The 24,739-nt window shown below is 34.0% G+C and overlaps 2 protein-coding genes across 3 annotated transcripts; one reads left to right on the top strand and one right to left on the bottom strand.

Annotated features, from left to right (window-relative positions):
* Nucleotides 1-3,893: 3,893 nt before the first annotated feature.
* LOC136238874 (uncharacterized) lies at nucleotides 3,894-9,501 on the top strand. 2 transcript variants are annotated; one of them, XM_066029503.1, is made up of 2 exons: nucleotides 3,894-3,914; nucleotides 7,249-9,501. In XM_066029503.1, the coding sequence occupies exon 2, from the start codon at nucleotides 7,413-7,415 to the stop codon at nucleotides 9,357-9,359; it is 1,947 nt and encodes a 648-aa protein (XP_065885575.1). In that variant the 5' UTR covers nucleotides 3,894-3,914; nucleotides 7,249-7,412; the 3' UTR covers nucleotides 9,360-9,501. The 2 variants fall into 2 exon arrangements, with proteins under 2 accessions (XP_065885575.1, XP_065885574.1); XM_066029502.1 differs by lacking the exon at nucleotides 3,894-3,914 and adding an exon at nucleotides 5,787-5,971.
* Nucleotides 9,502-12,855: 3,354 nt separating this feature from the next.
* On the bottom strand, nucleotides 12,856-18,018 carry LOC136239614 (uncharacterized). Its single transcript, XM_066030379.1, has 5 exons — nucleotides 17,876-18,018; nucleotides 15,860-16,055; nucleotides 15,400-15,515; nucleotides 14,715-15,021; nucleotides 12,856-13,224 (listed from the first exon to the last, which is right to left on the bottom strand). The coding sequence occupies exons 4-5, from the start codon at nucleotides 14,972-14,974 to the stop codon at nucleotides 12,918-12,920; spliced, it is 567 nt and encodes a 188-aa protein (XP_065886451.1). The 5' UTR covers nucleotides 14,975-15,021; nucleotides 15,400-15,515; nucleotides 15,860-16,055; nucleotides 17,876-18,018; the 3' UTR covers nucleotides 12,856-12,917.
* Nucleotides 18,019-24,739: the final 6,721 nt, after the last annotated feature.

Below are 24,739 nucleotides of genomic sequence, written 5' to 3' on the forward strand. Positions count from 1 at the left end.
TATGAGAACAACCACTGCTTGAAGGTTCTTAGTTTACTAATTTGTTAAGCTGCTTTACTGTAGTTGTACCCAGTTATGCTGATAGTAAAATGTCAGTAACTTTAAGTATATGGAACATAATTGTTTTACTAAGTGTTAAACTGTCAGTAAAACATCAGTGAATGCAGGTTTACTGAAAAATTACTAAAATAACAAACAATTAATTGTTCCATATACTGGGGATATACCACTCTAGTAATCTAAGAAACTTCAAGCAGTGAACATTGATAGTTACATTTGCTAGTTTGGAAACAAATGTAAAAAGATGGCAATTAAGACATTAAATTGAAATGGCATATAACAATAAGTGTTTGACTCCAACTCTCCTAATCAATTTAAGAATCTACTGGATAAACACTATAGTAATAACGTATGATTTTTAAGGTTACAGGTTACCAGATAAATAATTTTGCAGGCGCTTTACGTATAGTTCTGTGAATATTGACTACATAAAATTATCCAATTCAACATTCCATTTTATCATTTCAGTGCATTCCACCATTCCAGCTCACAGAGTCCACTATTCATTCCACTGAATCCAGTTGCCCAATAAAATAGGAATTCCATATTAGCTTGGGCTCTTAGAAATAATCATTAATGAAAAAAAGGAGGTCACATGCACCTGCATCCGTAGTAGAACATTTAATCCCTACTTCTGAATCAGTCATATAGCCATGCATACAATAAAACTAAGGAATTTAAACTAAAATAAATTAGACCTGTGATATCTGCAATGTTAGAACGTTATTTAAATCAACAAAATAAAAATGCTTTATACACATACATGCTATGCTATAAATATAACAAAAGTAAAATCCTCTTCATTTTATGTTCTTATCAGATGGTGTTTGATAGTATCAGCAATTTCAAAATCACTACAATTATTGCAGTATACGTAAAGTGTATGTAAGCAAATGATAGAGAACTGTCACACAAAATTGGATAAGTGCCAAACTGATCATGACATTGGTAATGATGGTAAACAGGTTGTTGTCATCTTGGTAGGACACTGCATATGTAATGGTGAGATTTAGTAGTAGTAAAAGTTCTTGGATATTGACAAACATGTTTTTATATGGACAAGCTGAGCCAAACAGCAAACTAAACATCATAATGACTATGGTTGACATTATCAACTTCATTCTGGTTGGGACTGCTTGTAATACAAGCAATAAAGCACGCAATGCTACACTTGCTCCGATCCAGTAATAATATTTGTGTTTAAGTGGCCTTTGAAAGGCATCTAGTAAAGGTTTAAAATGATACATCAAATAAAACTTTGACAAATATGGTGCAACAAACAATAAGACATTAAAAATAATAAGCAGTAACAGCATCAGAAGACATGTAATAAATATAATGATAAATTTTAAACCAAAAAGCTGAACACTTGCATCAACAGACCAAACCAACCATAGATCACCACTTGGTAGTTGAACTATGGTTGAATAAAAGAACAAAATTGTGGATACAGTTCTGAGAGTACCAGAATATGACAGTAGAAGCAAAGTGGCTAAAACAGAAGAGAATTTGGAATATGTCCATCGTAACACACAAGAGGAATAGTGACTTATTACTATTATTAAAATAGCAATGGTGATAATGTACAGAGGAAAAAATAACTGAAGGAACATTTTAGTATAACTATCCATTCCATTGTAGAAACATGTCTCAACACCCAAGTCCAAATTGAGAAAAGAAATGAACACTCGTAGTGGTTTAAATATGTTGTCATTTGTTAAAAAAGTAGTGTCATTAATGCTAATAACATTAGCATAAAATATTATCCCCGTGATGGTACCATTAGTTACTGTGAGGTTGAGAAGATAAATTGTTACCACTAATGCTATTCCAACAAGCAGGATCACAAAACTGATGAGAATGTGTATATTAGTACAGTGTATACACCTCGATGATCCAAATACCATACTAAGTGAATGTTTACACTGTGAACATAAGACACCAGTCCTGTTAAACTGACACTGTAAATCAGGATTTTGTAAATTAAGATCTGATGAGAGAGGCAAGCAGTAATCCATTGGACAATTTGAACATACTGAGTATGTGCTATTACCAGATATTATTGGTGCAATCCAACTGTTTGGAGGACGTTTGATTGTTAAATGATCAATTTCACATTCTTTGATGTGTAGAAAGTTATTGTTGAAAAGGACCGGGTCACAATCGCATATTCCACTTTGCAACACAAACCCAATGGGACAAGGTCTTAGCTTAACATAAAACACTTCATATATTTGGTAAAGGTAGGGCGATACTGTTAGGAAGAGTTCACAGATTTCAGTAGCATTAGAAACAATGGTAAAGTTCAATATGCTAGCTAAAGAAGTTAAAAAATTAATCAGTTGGTTTTGGTGAACTATTTTGCAGGCTGAAGGTGGAAGTAATCTGTTATGGGTTTCAACATGTAAAGTTGCCTCTTTACCACTACATGGCAAACAGAGCTCTACCTGTAATGTTTGACCAGGGTAAACTTGTCCCAGCACATCTAACCTGCAATCAGTAACATTCTTTGAGCAATGACATATCATCATATGTTCATTTGCCATGTGGTTGGTGTTGTCGTGGACAATTTGTTCATTAATAATTGTGGGATCATATCTGTGGAATACAGAAGCATTTATCCAACTACAATGGGATGTATGATGATGAAAAAAGTTTTTACATGCTTTTATTTTGGCATTACTGATAACGTTGTTATCCAAAATGATTCTGTAATCACCTTGCAGTGGTTTTATATTTGTGGAAACATTTTGTGCTCCAATAAACTGGAATGTACAGTATGGATAAGGAGTACTGTATTGATCACGGTCGACATTAAATAATTCTTTTTGAATAGTGTTATTAGATATTGTAATGCTGCTGTTTTGCTTTAACTTTATATAAGTTGAATCTAAATAAAGAAATATAACTTGATCACAAGTACACGAATGAATTATGATGTCATTACCAAATATAACATCAGATGTTTTGAAGGTTATTACTGCAGTGGTATGAATATTCGATATGTTCATTGGCCTCATAATTTGTACATTTACTCCACTAAAATATAGTAGTACATCGGCCTTGAATATGCCAGAAATTATTGTAGGGCCTAAAATAAGAGCATTTGTTTTATATTTAGGAAAATATTTCAAACTGTGTATCACTAGAAAACCACACTTATTATTATTTAGAACAACGCAAGTTTTTATAGTTATGTTGTTGTTGTTGTGATTGATATAGTTAATATTGTTGAATGGAATATTGTTGATTGGAGTGTTTGTGATTTCCATATCAATAATTATTCCAATTATGCGATGAAAATTTTTATTATTCTTAAATGTACAGTTTGAAATTGTTATGATTTTATTAAATACAGCAAGTTTAATAGAAATCATATAGGTATTCTGAGTAATGGAAAATTGATTAATGTTCTCAAAAAGACAGTTCCCAATTAATACAGTATCGTAAGTTAGAGATGAAGCCATATCTATAAACAAAATCTTTTGATCTACATTATGAAAATGAGAGTTATTAACTGTGATGGATACATTATACATCGTTTGCAGTAATCTTATAGCAATACATTCTGGCACAGAATCAATGTATGGAGTAACTTGTAGAATGTCACCATCCGGGCTATAAATACTGATAGTATCCAACACTATAAAGTGATGATCACAACTGCTATTTGATAAATCTTTGTATGTTAGAAGGATTCCATAATAATTGAAGTATGCAATTGATTTTTTATCTGTTAAATCAAAAACAATATTATATAAGTGAGACTTTCCCAATAAATTATTTGCAACCAAACCATAGTGTAAAAAGGTAACATTTCCAATTTCACATGACCAACATTCTGTGAGCATCAAGTTAGTTTCATGAGCATAAGCATGGTCACACTGTTGAAACGCTATGTTTCTAATAACAACATACCTGGAGTCAATTATGTGAATATATGATTGGAAACAACTAATTAGCACTACAGGTGAAGAGTCTTTGTCAGTTATTCCATAAAATGTTAAGTTGTACAAACCATATAACTCTATGTTCGGTGCCAGCTGATGTTCTCCAGGTAACAAGTGATATTCAACATTTGACACAACAGGTAATGTGCCATTATTCTCAAGTAAGTATTGACTGAGTGTAGCACAGGGTTGAGACAGACAACTTGTATTTGACGAATTATCTGGTAGAACATAAATCACATTGCTAGCACAGACTGCCCAAATCTGAAGAAACACTAATCCGCACATTTTTTTCATCATCACTAAAGCAATTATTATGCAGTGAATATAAATTTAAAATGATTGATGTGTGGCAGCATTTTTATACAATGATGCATTGTTTACATAAGATTTTTCTTGTTTATTAAACTAATAACATCAGTAATATCTTGCATGTTTTCAATATTATGTGATTGATTGGAGTTGGATTGTATTATGTAATCAACATGAAACTCATGTCAACAATTACAGTGACCGTGATGATGATGATGATGATGATGATGATGATGATGATGATGATGATGATGATGATGATGATGATGATGATGATGATGATGATGATGATGATGATGATGATGATGATGATGATGATGATGATGATGATGATGATGATGATGATGATGATGATGATGATGATGATGATGATGATGATGATGATGATGATGATGATGATGATGATGATGATGATGATGATGATGATGATGATGATGATGATGATGATGATGATGATGATGATGATGATGATGATGATGATGATGATGATGATGATGATGATGATGATGATGATGATGATGATGATGATGATGATGATGATGATGATGATGATGATGATGATGATGATGATGATGATGATGATGATGATGATGATGATGATGATGATGATGATGATGATGATGATGATGATGACTGAGATGAACATGATGATGATAACAACCATCACAATGATGACAATGACAAGGAGGATGGTGTCACAGTGACATTGTCAATTCAAGTGCTATTCTACTGGTGCTGCTCCTTGTGGTGGTAGAGGTAGTGTCAGTGGCATACTAAGCAGATGCAGCAGTTAAGATTGTTGGTACTTTTGATTGCTATATTAGTAGTGCTGGTAGTGCTAGTGGACATGATTGTGCCTGCGGCCTTGCACTGGTGTTTGCAGTAGTGCTAGTTGGTTTGGTGGTAGTTATATAGTTTCTGGTGCTAATGCTAGTGGCTAGACACTTGTATACTGGTACTTGTGGTTCTAGTACTAGTGCATTATAGTAGTTCTGATAGTAGTGCTGGTAGTGAGTGATGGTAGTGCTGGTTGCTAGATAGTGCTGGTTGCTAGTTAGTGCTGGTGGTGAAGACAAACGCAACATAGAGGATGATGGTGAGGGTGATGATATGTAATTATGATGGTGAAGGATTAATCTAAAATTATCTTCTTCGCAAAATGTTGTATTATGTCGAAAGTAAACTTTGGAATAACAATAATACTGAAAATAAGTTTATAATTGAATGCAACATGAATTGTATCAGTTTATTTCAATTCTACTTATAAGCAACATAAACACTGAAAACCATTTAGCTAATATATCATATAAATAAAAAAACATATCCCATTGCCAACAAACAAATTTATTGAATGTTGTGTGAACCATGGCAAGATAGCATTCATTTCAATTCATAGATGGAATCATATATATAAAAGCTGCAAACCATTTTTATTATAAACATATAAAAGTAGTACCTATTCATTGAATTGGAACAACATTATATGCCAGTGATGGGGAAGATATTTCGCATTGCAACAGTCTTAAATTCATGGATTCAACTGTCCCTTCTAACTGATGTTTTGCTTATTCTACCAGATAATTCATCCAAAACAAGTTGTCCATCTCATCCCTGTGCTACACTCAACCAATACTTACTAGATCATAACGGTACACTACCTGTTGTTTCAAATGTTGAATATCACTTGTTACCAGGAGAACATTACATCCCATCAAATGTGAAACTATATTTCTTACACAATTTTACATTTGTTGGAGTAACTGATAGGTATTCATCACCTGCAGTTGTGTTGATTAGTTGTTTACAGTCGTTTTTAGAAATCATTGATTCTGAGTATTTGGTTATCAGAAATATTGTGTTTAAACAATGTCAAACTACTCAGCACTATCAACAATACAATGGTGTTGAAACAAACTTGTTCCTTCGTTTTTGCTGGTCATGTATAATAGAAAACGTCACATTTTTCGAATACGGATTAATAGGACAAAACGTTTGTGGAAGATCATATTTAAACAATGTGGTCATTGACTTGACAGTAAAAAGTACAAGTGCCAATACAAATTACCATGGAATACTGCTTACTTTTGATAACTCACCACGTCAAAGTTTTGATAGTGTATTCACATTAAATAGACTTTCAATTAGAGGTCGTATTAGTAGAAGATTACCTAACACATCACACATTCAAAATTACTTGCAGGCAATGACCGTCAAAATAAATCAGACGAACTATCATTTCACCATAGATATAAAGAATTCCCATTTTCATGATATAGATCAAGGTTTAATGACATTTAGAAGTTTTAGTACCACAAAAAATACTACAGTGCTAATAGAAAATTGCATTTTTGAGTACATTGTAAGTGATAAATCGTTAGCCTCAAGCATGCCGCTGATTGAAATGGAGCTACTGTCTACTGGTGCAATGGTATCCTTCTCAAGTTGCACATTTCAGCATATTGCACAGTGGCAAAGTATGATAGATATAAATTTTTTCAATCCCAAATTGATTCCATTTCTTTCAATTAAGTCAATTTACTTAAGTGAACGTAAAGCTGCAAAAGTATTTATTCAATCATGCACATTTTCCAACAATACAAATCCACTAATTGTTATTAGAGGCCATGAAAAAGTAAATGATAATGACTTGCTTCATTTAGGACCAATTAAAGTACAACAACTTGCACAGAGAAATACGTTATATATATTAGGTTCATGACAGTATCAGTGCAAGGGCCTATAGCCATAGAAAATAATCTTACTCCAGAAAAAATATTGATTTTTGAAACATGCAGAATAACCTTTTCTGGAAGAATCATGTTTAAATCAAATATTTGCAGTTACTTAGTTGCTCTAATATCACAAACTCTTTATTTTATGCTTTCCCAGAATACTTCCATTACTTTTTCTGATAATTGTGTTTCAGGTGGAGTAATAGAGGTTGATAATGAGCAATATAATAACCCTTATCCACATTGCATTTTTCAATTCATTGAATTAAACAAGACTTCCACCAATTCAGTACTACTGCCAACAAAATACAAAATCATTATAGATAACAATAATAATTGCATAAATAAAACAAAAGAGATGAAATGCAAGAAATCATTTCGTCATTATGCTTCCCATTGTCGATGGATAAATGAAAATGACTCCACTAATATTAATGATCTAATTGTTCATGATGACGCTAATCAAACAAATGAACATAATATGATATGTCATTGCTCAAGGAATGCTACTGATTGCAGGGTAGATGTACTGGGACAAGTTTACCCTGGTCAAACATTACAAGTGGAGCTCTGTTTGCCGTGCAGTGATAAAGAGGCCACTTTGTATGTTGAAACCCACAACAGATATCTTCCATCTTCATCCTGTAAAATAGTTCACCAAAACCAATTGATTAACTTTTTAACCTCTTACTCTAGCATATTGAACTTTACTATTGTTTCTAATGCTACTGAAATCTGTGAACTCTTCCTAACAGTATCGCCTTATCTTTACCAAATATATGAAGTATTTTATGTTAAGCTAAGACCTTGTCCCATTGGGTTTGTGTTGCTAAATGGAAAATGCGATTGTGACCCGGTCCTTTTCAACAATAAATTTCTACACATCAAAGAATGTGAAATTAATCATATAACAATTAAACGTCCTCCAAACAGTTGGATTGCACCAATAATATCTGGTAATAGGACATACTCAGTATGTTCAAATTGTCCAATGGATTACTGCTTGCCTCTCTCATCAGATCTTAATTTACAAAATCCTGATTTACAGTGTCAGTTTAACAGGACTGGTGTCTTATATTCACAGTGTCAACATTCATTTAGTATGGTATTTGGATCATCAAGGTGTATACACTGTACTAATATACACATTCTCATCAGTTTGGTGATTTTGCTTGCTGGAATGGCATTAATGGTAATGATTTATCTTCTCAACCTCACAGTAACTAATGGTACTATCACGGGGATAATATTTTATGCTAATGTTATTAGCATTAATGATTCCACTTTCCTAACAAATGATAACATATTCAAACCACTACAAGTGTTCATATCCTTTGTCAATCTGGACTTGGGTATTGAGACATGTTTCTACAATGGAATGGATAGTTATGTTAAAATGCTTCTTCAGCTATTCTTTCCTTTCTACCTAATAATCATTTCCATATTTATTATTATTGTAAGTCGGTATTCCACTAGAATGTTACAATGGACACATACAAGATCTCTTCCTGTTTTAGCTACACTGTTTCTACTATCTTATACTAGTGTTGTCAGAACTGTCCTAACAGTTTTGTTTTCTTACTCTACTATAACTCAACTGCCCAGTGGTTATCAACAAATAGTGTGGTCTATTGATTCCAGTGTTCCATTGTTCGGAGTAAAGTTTATAATTCTGTTCATTATTTGCATTTTGCAATTATTAATCTTAGTGCCATTAAATATAACTCTTTTATTTGCAAGATTCCTCTCAAGATTTAAGATGGTGAATCACTTTAAACCTTTCCTGGATGCATTTCAAGGAGCATATAAAGACAGGTATTATTACTGGCTTGGAATTCAAATTAGTCTTAGAATTTTGTTCTTTGTATTCTATTTATTCCGTACACAGATTAAGTTGATTGTATCAACCATAGTTTTGCTCTGCTACACAATATCTTTTGGCTTCATATATCCCAACAAAAACAAACTTGTTAACATACAGGAGCTAATACTTCTACTAAATCTCACTGTATTATATGCAGTGTCCTATCAGAGTAACAATGATATATTTTCTGTATTTACAAATATCATGGTAATTGTTACCTTTGTTCAATTCTTTCTGATAATTTTATACCATACTCTTACCTATGCACTTCACTATGACCTTATGTACATGTTAAAAGCAACAGCAAATAAAATATCACTGCTTAATAAGTCACATCTGACACATCCAAATGTTCACAATACTACTTCACTTAATATTCCAGATCGTGTCAACTACACTGAGTATAGAGAAGACTTGTTAGTGATGACTTCAGATACATAGAACTGGCAAAGGTGGACTATTAAAATGACGATAAACTATGTGTGTATTGGAATGATAATATATACATACACTTTAGATAATACTATATGAGCACTGCAGTACTGTGCATGTGAACTATCTTCATTTGATATTTTCATAATTATTCTAATTACTGCACAGTAATATTTTTTTAAATAATAGACGTCTGTATGGTATGTAAGTACATCATCTGTTCTTTGAGGGAAATATATAGAACATTCCTCTTTTTATTACATGGCACAATCAGAAATCGATATATACTCATAAGTGCTAAATCATGCCATTGTACTATTGTTTACAAAATTCATTTTTGAATTGGAAACATAGCTAGCTACTGTAATACAACACAGAAGTTTGTACAAAGCACCTTAAAGTTTTATTAGTGTAGCTGATCAAATCTTGTGAGCACTCTGAAAGTAGAAATTTAAAATATGATTATACAGTACACTATACTCAAAGCATAAGCCAGTCAACTAATCAATTTTGTATTAAACTATTATTTTATTTATCTATTCAATATAATGCATGGATGATTACAGATAGGCCTGCATCAAATATGCCAGCATAATAGGCTGGAGAGCTATGCCAGCATAATGCTAGGTATGGAGCTTCATTCCATAAAAACAGATCAATACTCCCTAATAGAGCAGTCAGTAGAAACTTCAAACTGCAATAGAGTACTCAAATTCATTGTATATAGCTCCTTAGATCGATACTCTCTTCTAATAGAACAGTCATTTTGTAGTGAAATACTCTAATAGAGCATTCACTGATTAAAAATAATGTTCATTGTAAGAAATGTTGTTAGTGTAACTAATGCAAGCATAATGGATACACTGAAGAGCATAATAGGTGAAAATTTTGGGAAATTCATTTTGTGCAAAACTTTGAGCATAATTATGTGAATGCATCAAGTAAAAATCAGGCCTTCAGATAACTCAATTAAAAATGCTGTTTAATTTGTAATTAACTTACATATATATTCATGATCTATTAACTATAACTAAAACTAAAAGTAAGACAAATATGTATTAGTTAACTAAGACTAAAAACTATAACTTAAAGCAAATCCGTATTATAACTAAAACTAAATCTACAACTAAAAACAATTGGAAAAGATTACTAAAACTATACATAAAACTAAAACATTTTAATAAATGTTTCTATAACTATAACTAAACATTTTTTAAGTAAAACTAAAACTAAAACAACACAGAGAATATAACCCGGCATAACTGAATCAATAACTAAAAGGAATTAAGAACAATTACTATAACTACAACTAAAATTATTGATGAAACTGACTATGACTATAACTAAAACTAAAAGTCCTTACTAAAACAACACTAGTGTGTGTATTACTCTGACTCTACAAAAGTTATCACTTGAAATCTGACATATGCAATTGGATTAATTATTACAGTAGCAGAATAATCATCACATGTATACAGTTATCCATTCACAATGCTTGGCAGCAAAACGTGTAGCTGTATACAGAAGCTGTTATAGCCTTTTTTAACATACATACTTCAATGGCATGCATTGAAATTGGGCAAAAATAATTTATAGTGTAGGTCAACTGTGACTTACAGCTACGAATTTAGTTATTGTTGCTGAAAAGTTGTGGTTGTGATTTTAGTGTTTCTTAGGCCAGGGACTAAAAAAGTTTTGTAGATATACACTGCACATGCAGGCAGCTAGCTAGGTCAGTGGAAGTGGAAGTGGACTCTGTAAACAATTAAGATAGCTACAGAGTACAAATAAAGACCTTGTAAACTCAGCAGTTGAAGGGGTTTAATCTCAACAGAAATAGTATTATTAGATTTTGTTTGATTTCATCTTAAAGCTGAGAGCATGCACATATCGTAATACATGATTGTTCTCATTTGAAACCCTCCCCTAGTTAAGACCATTTTTATAGATCTTTGTGGTGTCTTCATTTTAGGTTACAGACTTGGAATGGGTGAAATTACCATTGCTGTTATTAGGGCATTCATACACATATACATGTATGTTATGAACATTGATTTGATTCACTTTGTCCAGTACTAAATTCCAATATTGTCACATTGGTATAATATAATTATATCTATAGAATCAGCTGCAGTACTTAGAATGTGGCAGATAACTCAGCACAACCACCACAATTGTAGCTAGCTTGCCTGAGTGAGGGTAATTTCTGAAGCACTTGATTGAAGCATACTATTTTCATAACTATAAAATCAGAACCCATAATCAGGAAGTAGTTTAATGGTATCAAATTTAATCAGGTCATGTAATAGCATGTTTTGATGATTTTGTACAGCTTTAAGCATACAGTAAAAATGACAACTGCTATACATGTAATAGTTGTAACACAGGCATGAAGGATTCGCCTGGTATGTATGCCTGACTGCCCTTGGGCCACAGGCCCGAGGGCAGTGGGCATACATATCAGGCAAAGCCTAAATGTCACGTGTTACAGCTAATATGTAACACTCATCAGGCTGATAGCCTGTACAGGGCAATCAATCACCCAAGCCAATACAAGTGCAGCCACTGGATGTATTATATTATATGTATACTTAAAATTTTCGATTATGGGTTAGCAGCTAGTACGTTCTGGTTACATTTGGTTATGATGAACGGACATATCCTGGAGCTATCATGGAGAATTTCAGTTACACGAGTTTAATGTTTTAACCAGTGCTAAGTACGGAGTTTACTAAAGGCCTAGATGGGCAAGCTTGCTTGTAAATCTAGAATGGTTACTCCATGCAGAGTGTACCATCACTGACCGCACCACAGCCAGAAGTGGTGCGTCAACCAAACAGGCTTGTAAACATTTATTACAACAACTTTCAGTTTCTTTATGGACGAATAATTCCCGTATGATTTTACGGTACTGGGCTTTGCATTGTGAGGACACTGATTTTCCTTTCTCCAAACCCCTGTTGTAATTGTGCTTGTAGTTTAATTTGCATTGTAGTTGTAGTTAATTTTGTGTTTGTTAGTACTTCATTTTTCTTAACAAACAAAAAAAAGACTGGTAGCTTTGTTATGGGGGCATGTCCGTATTCGAAAATGTGCAGAAATGATTGGTGAATAAGCTATACAGCAGCTAGTTCTCACCTTAGCCCAACGTTTTTCAACTTGTAGGATGGTGAGGATAACAAAACGCTCTCCATCTGAATAGTTTTCATGGAAAAATCCAAGTCATGCATCCTAATCATGTGAGCATTAATTGATCCCCACAATCAATTTCAACTTCAATGTCTATCTAATCACTGCCCAGTTGTAGCCCGACTACATGCGAATTGTAGCCCGGGCAGCTCCTTTGATCTGAGGTGTGAAAGTGTTACATGTACAATATAAACACTCAGTGGTATATGCATAGGTGAACACGTACCTACGTATGTACCTACCAACTGAGAAATATATTTATGTATGAACATATTAAAATTACATACAACACATACAGAAATGTAGTGCAGTGACAGAATGTGTATAGCTAAATCTGTACATTGACTATATAAACAATAATAATACAATTTACACACTTCAGTTTACAGTGTCATAACATGGTGGTTGTTGATTTGCTGATGATGATTCAACTTCTTCATTCTCCGTGCTACGATACTGAAGGGCATGCCTGTAGTCTGGTGGGTTATTGTCATCATTTCCATGAATACTATAATAACTCTCATTACTGTTATTGGATAACTGTCTTGAATCATTAACTGGTCTCTGTTCAGAGGTGGAGTCAGGAGCATTTGTAGATGGTTCTATGTGTCCAAGTGGCATGATGATCACATTATCCAGTGTTGGAGGTACTGAAATAATTGTAGGTGGAGAATATGTTTGATTTCTGCAAGAATTGACATCAATACCATCATTCAAATGATTACACAAACAGCGCAACACTGGCAGATAAATTGCTTGATACTTTTTTAGTAAATGCACACTGGTTAGGCCACTCCAAATATAGTGCAACTGGGCATAAACCTCCAAACTTATTTTACTTCCTCGCCCACGCATTTATTTCTATATGCCACAAGATACATTCTATAATGTTTTTATCCTTTCATGTGTTGCTTTGCTCATTAGTATTTCATAATTTTTTGTTTTTTTGTGGTTATACATATTTACAGTGTCTCAGAGCGTACTTTTATAAATTGTGGTTTTCAACAAATTTCACAGAAAAATCCATAATCTGACTTTACGATGTTATAAAACAAAAACTAAAAAGAAATTTACAAATCCCCAGCTACAAATTTTAGGCATGTCTATCTCCTTTCAGAAAATAATGAGTATATGTAAAAATTTTGAAGTATGTGAAACTAGATACATTTTTTCGAAACCCTATGAAAATCACAAAAATCACAATAACTTACTTTTAAAATATTTTTTTACAAATCTGGTACTACGAATTGTCGGGCTTTCATCTACTAGAAAATTATTGAAAAACTCAAAAGTATATAAAACTAGATACGAAAAAACCAAAAACCATAAATATACCATTTTTTAGATAATTGTGGTTGTTGCCATGGTAACCTGTGTACAGATATGTACAGATACATGAGTATAACTATGTGCAAAAAACAGAATTAAGATGTGTGGTGTATGTCTCAAGTTATAACCAGAAACATGAAATTTAACTTTTTGGAAGTACATGCCCGGTAGCACTATAAATTCTCTATTTCCTGTCCTGCAATCAGACATATTTGCATGTGGGTGGGCACGGTCCATTTCCATTATTTCATTATAAGATTGGCAGCTTTTCAAGCCATTATTTGCCTGGCACAGCCATAAAAAAGCTGCATAAAAAAGCTGCATAAAAACATGCTTAAGTTTGTTCCTTCCTTTCAAGTCGCAAAAATAACAAAAACACTGAGTTTGTGTTGATTTGATAGCACTGTTGACATGTGAGCTGAAACTGTAAGTTTGCTTCAAGTTGGCTTTACTGAGCATGTCAGTATGCGAGAATAACCAGAAAATAATGGAAGAATGTGGAATAATTGAATATTAATTTTAGAGCAGACAGTAACCAGATACAGGCGGTGGACAAGAAGCAGAGAATTTATTTGGAGTGGCCTTATAAACGTTAATTATTTAGCATGTAAATATTTTTCATTTTGTTTGTGAATTTTAATTATTGACTTTATATTGTCTCAAAACTCACAATCAAGCCTTCATATGTAACCCAAAAAGGTACCATTTGCAAATCTGGTCACCAAAACGTGGTTAGGCTCTGGCTTCACTGGTCACACCTACTCTGACACCCTTGCTAACAGACAGTCACATGCATATTCTTATTTTAGTACTCATCCTGCAAAGTAGCAGTGAAAAATACAATACCTTGTCGTTGTATTTCTTGAGTACGTTCTTAAATCAAATACTTTCACACATCTTACACATCCATCAAAACAACATTCACAACATCCTTCACAATATTCTTTAGTTGCTTTGCAACCTCCACATATCCAGCATAGTATTATCACTGAAATTAGTATGGGTATGCCTCCTACAATTGGTGTGATGGTAGCAATTGCTACAACATTTACATCAGTTGTTGAGTTAGTAGGACATCGGGAACGGGTACACTCATTGCGCTTCATACGCTTACTGTCCCCATCTAGATTGTCAGTTTTAACTTCATTGCCAGCTACAGTATAATATAACAGATGCATGTGATCTGTGCATTGCTGTATGCATAGACAGCCAAATCATTTACACTATAATACAAACTTTATGTTAGCTACATATACAGCACACATGAAAACTCAATAACTATGTATACCCATCAATTATAAACACTGATAATGACTGATTATCCACTAAAATAACAAATGGTGATATTACAAGCATTTTTTTAGTACTCCAAACGTGTATAATAGCATGTGTGACATTTATTTACATATTCCAAGAACAGTTGGTACATGCCTGCACTCTTCACATACATAGCTCCACAAATCTACAAGTATGTGATATGCCAAATAACTACATATTAATTACATGTACAAAATTCAAGCATACAACTTACAGCAGATTATGGCAACATCAAGACAGTGTTGATCACTAGTGCTAACAGTGCAATTAATAATAATCCTGTTATTATTTAAACAATACAGTTGCACAATATCAGTTCCTTGGCCATATCTGCATATGCATAAAGAAAGAGCATTATTAATTTACATGCACAATTACTGCATTAGCATAAATAATAGCTATATAGTAGTAGGAGGCCAGTTTGAGTTTGATTAAACATTTTGTTAAGCATTTTGCAAAACTAAAACAAATCTAATACAAATCTGTTTAGCTGAGCAAATTCATCAAATCTTGTAATTGCTAAATCCTGATACCACAGCTCCTTCCCCAAACTTTCCATCAAATATATCCAAAACACATGCAATATATGTACGGGAGTATGTAAGACCCCACTCAATAGCAAATTGCCTGACATTCAATTCTAGAGATAGCACAACATCATTTTATCCACATACCATAGTTTGTCAGCTGTTCCGTATTCTACTACATTAACATTGCCTAAGAGCCTGCAGGCAATATCTGCACTCTCCTTTGTGAATTCATTAATACATAATGTTCCCCACTGGTTGTTGAAGAAGAGCTCTAGTCTACCAGAAACTTCATTAGCCAAGTATCCTGCTAGTCTTAAGTCTCCTTCTTGTTGAGCAACGACTGTCATACACAAGTCACCATTATGTGTATACATACAGTACAGTATATTACCATAATGCATGCAAAAAAAATTTGCAATAAAAGTTTTTGTGTAAAGATATTTGAATGGACTGCTCTATTAGAGTAGTCTTACATAAAAATTTTTGCATACAAAATTTTACAACAAAAAAAGAGCAAATTACAGCAGTACTCCATATAATTGTAGTATAATAATGATCGGTGAGTAATCATCTATTTTATGATCACTTCACCTGATTTGGGATAACCATGAAAGCTATCAGTATCATAAAGATATAGCTGCCCAGTGCATGATGAACAGTTAGTAACAATGTTGTTTGTGCAGTCAATAAGTATCAAATAGTTGTGCAATTTTGAATGGATAGCTACAGGATGTATAACATGCAAATGAGCTCAACTTTCAGTGCTATAATAGAAATGCTATATGTATAATAATATTAATGATAGATGGTATTGAAGAGTTAAACCATGCATAGCCTATAGTCTATAAGAATGTCATGATCCATGTAAACATCTCACAGGAACAAGACTCCCCCTTTGAAATCTTGTAATATCTCAAATCTCAGCTCATTTTAAAATCTGAAACCTATGAAAATTGCTATGCCTTGTAGTCTCATGAAGATCTGTAATTCTTGTATGGCTTCTAGAGAAATCTGAAAATTCTGTACAGTTCCTGATACTAAACAAGTTGTGATCCAACTATTCTGCATACTACAACTTTTTTTTTGTTCTGAGATCTTGAAATCTTGCCATAAAATCTTTGAATGTTGGAAAATTTTGAAATCTTGTATAGGATTTTTTGAGTTGTGCACAGGGGTAGATCCAAGGAGCCCAAACTAAGGTATATGCAGTGTTTTGCCAAATAACTGTTTAAAAGTAGATTGTATCATACCATTTAGCATCATTAGCTAGAGGTATAGCTATATTTACTGTATTAGTAGGTCTGTCATGGCCAGTCCCCATTTCACTTGTGAATCCATATGCATATGTGCCATCCAATATATTGGCACTTTTTCTGCTGGCTAAACTTCACTACTTTTGCCTTTGAAATCACTGAAAATGCCATTATGCCATTTTAGCGTGCTAAGCTCCTCTGAACCAGTCTTTGTGGTTACATGTGACCGAAGTTTTCAGGATGTATGTGTATTATCTCATTATTTAATAATGATGGTTTAAATCAAAATCATTTTAATGAGTACAAGTGTTGTTTTGCTTCAAAATTTTCTGCGAAGGCCTGGATTGGAACTTTGAAACAATGTTGTGGAGTGATTTTTACTGATTCATTGCTAGCTAGTTTACGCCATAGTTCTATGTAGCTATAGCTAGGCCACTGAGCTATCAAGTTAACATTCACCCTGGCCAATTCACCCCAGCCGGACAGTCTGGAATCAGTTATTGAAAACTTCCTGAACCTGAAACCTGCTCTGAAAATTTCTAGATCCGTCACTGTATCACCACACTAAAAATTTCAGTAATTCAATACAAATGGGTTAATAATAGCTGGTAGGCAGTTGCGACTCGCCTGGAAAATTTAAACACAGCCTGAGATTTTGCTTTTAAAATATGGTAGCTAGCTACCTAGCTATTGTTAACCCATTTGTATTGAAATACTGAAATTTTTAGTGTGGTGACACAGTGGCGGATCTAGAAATTTTTAGAAGGGTTTTCTGTGTCTTCTGCCGGTAGGCTACCTGCAACCCCAGCACAGAAGACACAGAATCCATGCTAGCTATAGTTATACGAGACACCATATATACCTCACCGTATTATTATCTATGGTGACACAAAGTTACATAACTTACCACAAAATAGGAAAGTAGCAAACAGTGTCAAGGTCGAAACTGACGATTTGATCATTTTCACCATACAAATTATGCAGATCACTCTATACATCTATATTTTCTTTTGGCGACGAACCAATTATAGCTTTCCGTACACCCAATCCACAGGATCACGTGACCAAATAATTAGGGTGATTTCCGCTGGTTTTGTTGTATAATGCAACTCCTGGAGTGATGGCAAAACGTCACAAATATTTAGAAGTCTATTTATGTCCTCTGGAGTCCACACTGCATAACACATACAAATATTATACATACTGTCATACATACACATGTTTACAGTGATTCCAGAATTTAGCTTGCTATATTGTCTGTGTATATCCGAATGAATATTCTGGGCCAGTGAAGATACTGTTGTTGTCCACTGATCAGAATACATACATGTATATTATGTGCAGTACAATTTGCATTCCATGAAACCTTCTCAGTCAACTAAAACTAATACACCATATACAGTAAGTCACATACCAGCATTGTATGTGATTGTTACAAATACACACAGAGGTATATATACACGTACATCTGTATCTATTATAATAGAAGTCATAAATGCTATTATGTGTATCACCAGTAGACTCAATAGTGAGGCCATTAATAAGTTCACTTTGTGTTGACAAGGCACATTAGTAATTACTTCCATTGAATGAGGAAACTGCATTGCTGTGACTTATTAGTAACCGATTTCATAACATTTCCTTAATTTTGTGTATGCAAACACTACAATGGGTTGGGACCTCAGAAATACATGTATAGCAGTCAAAAGATCCCTTCTTGCAACACTAGTTTCTTGCAACACTAGTTTCTTGCAACACTAGTTTCTTGCAACACTAGTTTCTTACAACACCAGTTGTTATTGACAGTTACATCAGTCTACGTTATAGTTAAATAATTACCATTTTACAAAGCAGATCAACCTGATGTGTAAGTTGGTTATACGTATAATATATACAATTGTGAGGGGGTATAGGAAAATGGACCTATAGTGGTTAACATGGAATTTGAGTTATGCTAATCAAAGAATTCTACAACTCACCAGCTATTCATATTTCAAAGTTCAAGTTCAATACTGAATTGTTTCACATAGTTATGAAGAATTTAAATACAAGTGTGATTTCCCAATGTATGTAATTTACTATAATTACCTAACAATAAACGGAAATTTACTGACTTTTACTCAAAAGTAAAACAGTCCCTATAGGTCCCTTTTCCTATGCCCCCTCACAATTATATATATATATATATATATATATATATATATACAATGTTAATATAATTACTGCATGCATGTACAATTAAAATTGAAATTTTATAATAAAAGTGGGTGAATACATTCAAAGTATATATGGATATTATAAAGTCAACACCCAAGTATTTTAGCAGATGTTGCTTGTTACTAAATTGGCCACAGTGGAATTTGATAATGAGGACAGGACACCTGAAAATTAGGACATCTGTATAGCTCTAAAATATTCCTTAATTAGCATGTAAACTGATTTTAGAAAATCAGTCCCTAATACATAGGTTTGGCTTTATCATCACAGAACCATAACCATGTCATATTGATACTGTATTTCCATGTACGCATGTCCTTGGGTGCTTAAATGGCTGACCATGATACTGAAAAGCTTGCATGATTATTGTCATTATTACGTATATGACATAATGACACCATGCATTCAGTTAAAATGCTGTAAATCTTTGCTGTTTAATTATAATTATGCAGGGCCAGAGCCCAGAGATTTTGAGTGGTCCAGTCGTCCATGGACTGCAATGGAGGTCATAGCCATGTACAGTACTTCTTTTAATGATTGGATGTAAATTTTATATTATCTGCATTCATGTGATACTCAATTCAACTACATGTAATAAATATACACAGCATGCCAAGCTAGGGGAATCTGGGGGTATATGGTCCCCAGGGAAATTTTTGAAAATAGATGCTCTGAAATGGCATGTAGAAGCTATTTACTTGCAAGGCCTCTTTCTCCTATTTGTTAACATCAAGGATATATCCTGGTAATTTTGTACTACAATACCAATTAATTCAATTTCATATCTAAATTTTACTTTCACAATTTTGTGAAAGCTTAGTTCTTTGAGATACAGAAGCCATTGTGATTGTAATTGCTAATGCCTGCATGACATACATGATCAATTAGCCCAATGCAATGCTATGCAGATGACTCACTGGAACTTTTGAGTGATTTGAACACAATTAACATACATGTATAATTGCTTAGACTAAGTAGAACAATGGCTATATATTGTATACTGAATGCTCTATGATGATAACATCATGAAAAGTATGACAGCATACAAGAGATAATGGGGGCCCAGACTCAGGGGTACCAAGTTGAAATAACAAGGGCCCTGGCAAGGCATGAATACAAAAAAAAAGCACAATAACAACACACACACACACAATAACAACAACACACAGATACATTACAACAACACCAAGACACAGTACAGCACAATAATTAGTCCAACAGATCAGTAATTAACGTCCCATGATGTTGAGGATCTGGCATTAAAGATCCTATACGAGCAAGATTACAACTTTTGCTGCTTGCTGAAGGATGCCACGAATAGAATGTTTTGATTGATGGAACACTTCTGACAATTTGCTACTGTTGCTGGAATAAAATGGCCTAAACAGCCAACTTCAACTGTCACAAGCTCAATGGAAAGAGATGTACATTTAAGATCTTGTAGCAGTGGACCATAGTGATCCTGTTTTCTATGGCTAGCAGCTAAAAAGTGGTGCTTGGTATTAGTAACTACAGAAAGTTCTAATAGTGTGATGGAATCGGAGGAGACTAACACCAAGTCTGGTATACTTAATGATGATGAAAGATTAGAAGGAATGGTGCTAGGAGGGCTCTCACTAGCAAGATGGCTAGGGAGATCAGCATAAAGCTTAGAACTGGGTGATAAATCTTTCAGAAGACTACGAACAAAAACTTGTAAAACCAAGTCATGGCGCCAAGTGTATCTAACTTGGTCAAGAGCCACAGAACAGCCAGTTAAAACGTGGTTGGTTGTGGGCTGGGTTGACTGACACAGAGCACAAACTGGATTAGTAATCATTTTCCATCTAGCCAAATTCGTTGGTGTTGGCAGTGTATCACAACCAGCACGGAGAAGAAATAACAGTAGAGTATTGCGATGACTGTTCTATTAGATTATATCATCATGATGAATGCTCTATTAGAGTATGTCGATCTTTTTACAATTCAAGTAGCTGAAAAGTGGTCCCGTGGGCTCCGGCCCTGTCATTATGTAAAACTTGTATGACTCTCTGTTCTAACAATCTTTGTATGATATTTGGCATAATCAATAATAGGTTAGTGACCTTTTTCAACATAATGCAAATCTTTAAAAAATAATTTCAACTGCTGCTAAGTGCATTAACGGTCTAATAGAGTAGTCAATATTACCTCTGAATATTGACTACTCTATTAGTCAATATTCTCTATTAATTACTCTAGTAGTCAATATTACCATTGTTACCTATTACAGTATTTTCCTGCCTAATTTTTTATCTTGCTGGCATTGTCCAATGAAAGTGAAGGAGCCCACCTGGCTGCCCATTAATTGATATTGATCTGGGGCAGAATATAGCGGATCTAGAAATTTTCAGAGGTGGTTTCTGAAAACTCCAGAAACCCCCCTAAAACCACCCCTGTTGATTGTGTAAAATGTGCTGTGTTCTGTACAGTAATTTCATAAGATTAGATTTGGTGCTTGTTTTGAATTAGATACCAAAGATTAAGGACGTGTTACATAATATTATTCCTGTACAAAAGATCACTTGCTGTCACCAAAACATTGACATAAAGACATGTGACAATAATGTGTAAGTGTAAAAGCAATGCATGCAAAAACAGCTTGGCTGTACAAAAAGGCCACGTCCACAATAATAAAAGTAGTGACTATATAACAATCTGAGTGTAAGAGTAAAAGAAATGTTATTCAGAGTAATTATAAAATATTCACAGGATTTTTGTAAGATGTAAAAATGAGATTTCATACATAGTAGCTAACTCATAGTCAAAGCATCCATTTCTTCATAGTTCACAGAGTTCACATTCAAAATAGCATGCTCCACTCTGGCTATTGTGAGATGAAATTGCATTCACAAAAGTTATCAGTGACAACTGTACTGCATGACTCTATGAATAAATATCATAAGTTCTATATGTTTAAGCTTAGATCTGCTGAGAATGATGGAGTTAGTAGAGTTATTGAACCATGAATGCAGAAATTTGAGTTCCTTACTTATACACAGTTGACACAGGAGAGATACAAGACAATAATCAATTCACATGCTCCATTCAACAGTCATTTCTCATGCCACTTTTGTTAGGTCAAAAACTATGATTTAATTCCATGCTCACCAGCCAGTGGCATTTGGCCTCTCTCAGTCTTGTCTGCATGGAGACTGTTACTCGGCTTTCTACTCTGCTGTTGCATGTAAAATTGGCAAAGATAATGATAAATCATAGGTTTTTAATTTATTTTTGGAAAAAGTATTACATAAATCAATTAAATAGCTTTAATGTTATTTGATCTTACAGCAATGTGGAACAGCTGGATTGGAAAACACCAACTCAGTGGGCAAAATAACAGTCTGGACACTGACAATTTCCGGTCAATTACACAACTTGTCAGGCTATAATTGTATTTGTCCGGAAATAGGGTCCTTTTGAGGTTTAGCACTGAGTTTAGAGTGTGATGTTAGGAAACTTAGGCTAGGAGGGAGGCCAGACATAGTGGCATGTAATTTAGTTATGTGTTTATGGTTTGTGTTGTGACCACAAAGTCATGCCCATGTTTAACTCCTGAGACCAACAGGTTACGTATACAGTGCACATATGTGCACGCCAATTTGACTCACTTACTCGGCAAATGTACTTATAACCTGTTAGCCATTCCAGCTTTTACTTGTGGTATTCATCTGTACACCCAACTTGAATTTTGAGCTAGGGTGAAGTACATTTTTACATGTTCATTTTGACAGAGACACTATTTCATAGCAGCAATAGTAAAGTTTGACTACATGGCTATAGTACTACTGAGGTAATTTCCTAATGACTCTTTTAAGTCCTTTCCTACAAATGCTCCTGTAACAGCACTGAATTAAAAATGCTGTGCTTGTCTGATCTGTCACTGATAGCGAGTGGACAAGTAGTTACAGTACATTGGTGACCCCAATGCTTGAAACAAACATCTAATTTGGCAAAACACATACAGGAAAGGAGAAACAGATAAATCTTAAACATCCAGACAAACTGATATATGTCCACTCAATTTTCATTTTGTCCTGATGGTGTGCCAGCACATGTCTAAAAAGTTATTCCCCACACTGCCAACTCAAATTTTATTCCACTATCACACCATTCCATCTAAGAGACTGTCCCAGTGTATGTGTTAATACACTCCTAATACACTCATGCATTTATATTAAGTAATCAGCACTAGGATACAATGTTTATAACTATATTAATGAATTTAGTGGTGGATGGGGGGCACAGAGGCTCTCCCCAAACAATGCTACTCTAAGTAGTCAGTCAAAGTCAAATATATTCTAATAACACACTGCTTGTAAGACTAATAAGAATCCTCCCGAGTATATATGATAACTTGTAGCTGCAACACCATCCCATGGACAGACTGATATAGCCAACTAGGAATTTTGCAGATAAAATGCACATGGTCCTGTATATGCCATTCTATATGACAATTAGCTCATAACTGAACTACTTATGTACTGTCACTGATCTTCACAACTCTTGATCAATGTAGACCACTTACAGTACTGCTCAAATGTAACATCATCTCACGAGAGTGTAAGTATTAATTAAATTCGTTAATTAAAGAGAGTGGCACCCATTTTACTCACGATTATTTATTCCATTTCATTTGGGATGAATATTCGCAAGTGAAATTGGTGCCACACCCTTTAATTAGCAAGTTTTTTAATCGCTCGCGTTCTTGCAAGACAACGTTACATTTGAGTGGCACCGTAGAAGGCATATTTAACAGTATACATAATATGTAGCTGAACTTTCTACAGGGTGACGTTGTAACTGAACTCTCTTCAGGATGACTTGTAATGTAGTGTAACTTAGCTGAACATTCTACAAGCTGATATTTAACTTGGATGAACTCTCTACAAGATAACTTGTATGAACTTATGTAACCTAGCTGAATTTTCTACTGGGTGGCTTGTAACCCAACTACTCTCCGGTTACAGGGTGATTTTTAACTTTCTCTATGAGGTGACTTGTAATGTAGCTGAATTTTCTACAAGGTGACTTATAACTTAGCTGAACTCTCTATACAGTGACTTGTAATACGGTGGTATTGAACTTTCTACAGGCTACAGGGTGATTTTTAACTTGTTGTAAATGTAACTGAACTCTGTACAGGATAAAATTGGATTGCAGCTGAACTATCTACAAAATTAATAGAGCTAGACCGGATTCTCTACAAAGTGACTTGAAAAATAGCTGAATGCCTTAATTGAGTTGTGGTGACTGCTTTAATTGGGTGATTGCACTATTAGAGTATCTCAATCTTGCACTTAAATTGCTATGCATATTTGATTTCATATTATAACTCAATGCTTTTACTGAAATCCGAATCCTCTAAACAACTGGATGGCCTTTCTAAGTTAATCAACGCATCTATACACCAAATTTCTGCCAATCGGGCAGTCTGGCTATAGGCATGGAAAGTATCATTTCAGATCACATAATTGTTACACACTGCTGATTTTTTGAATGATATTTTGCTCGAGTTCTTTTAAACTACAAAAGG

This window comes from Dysidea avara, chromosome 11, assembly GCF_963678975.1.
Source record: "Dysidea avara chromosome 11, odDysAvar1.4, whole genome shotgun sequence".
In the NCBI taxonomy this organism is placed as follows: Eukaryota; Metazoa; Porifera; class Demospongiae; order Dictyoceratida; family Dysideidae; genus Dysidea; species Dysidea avara.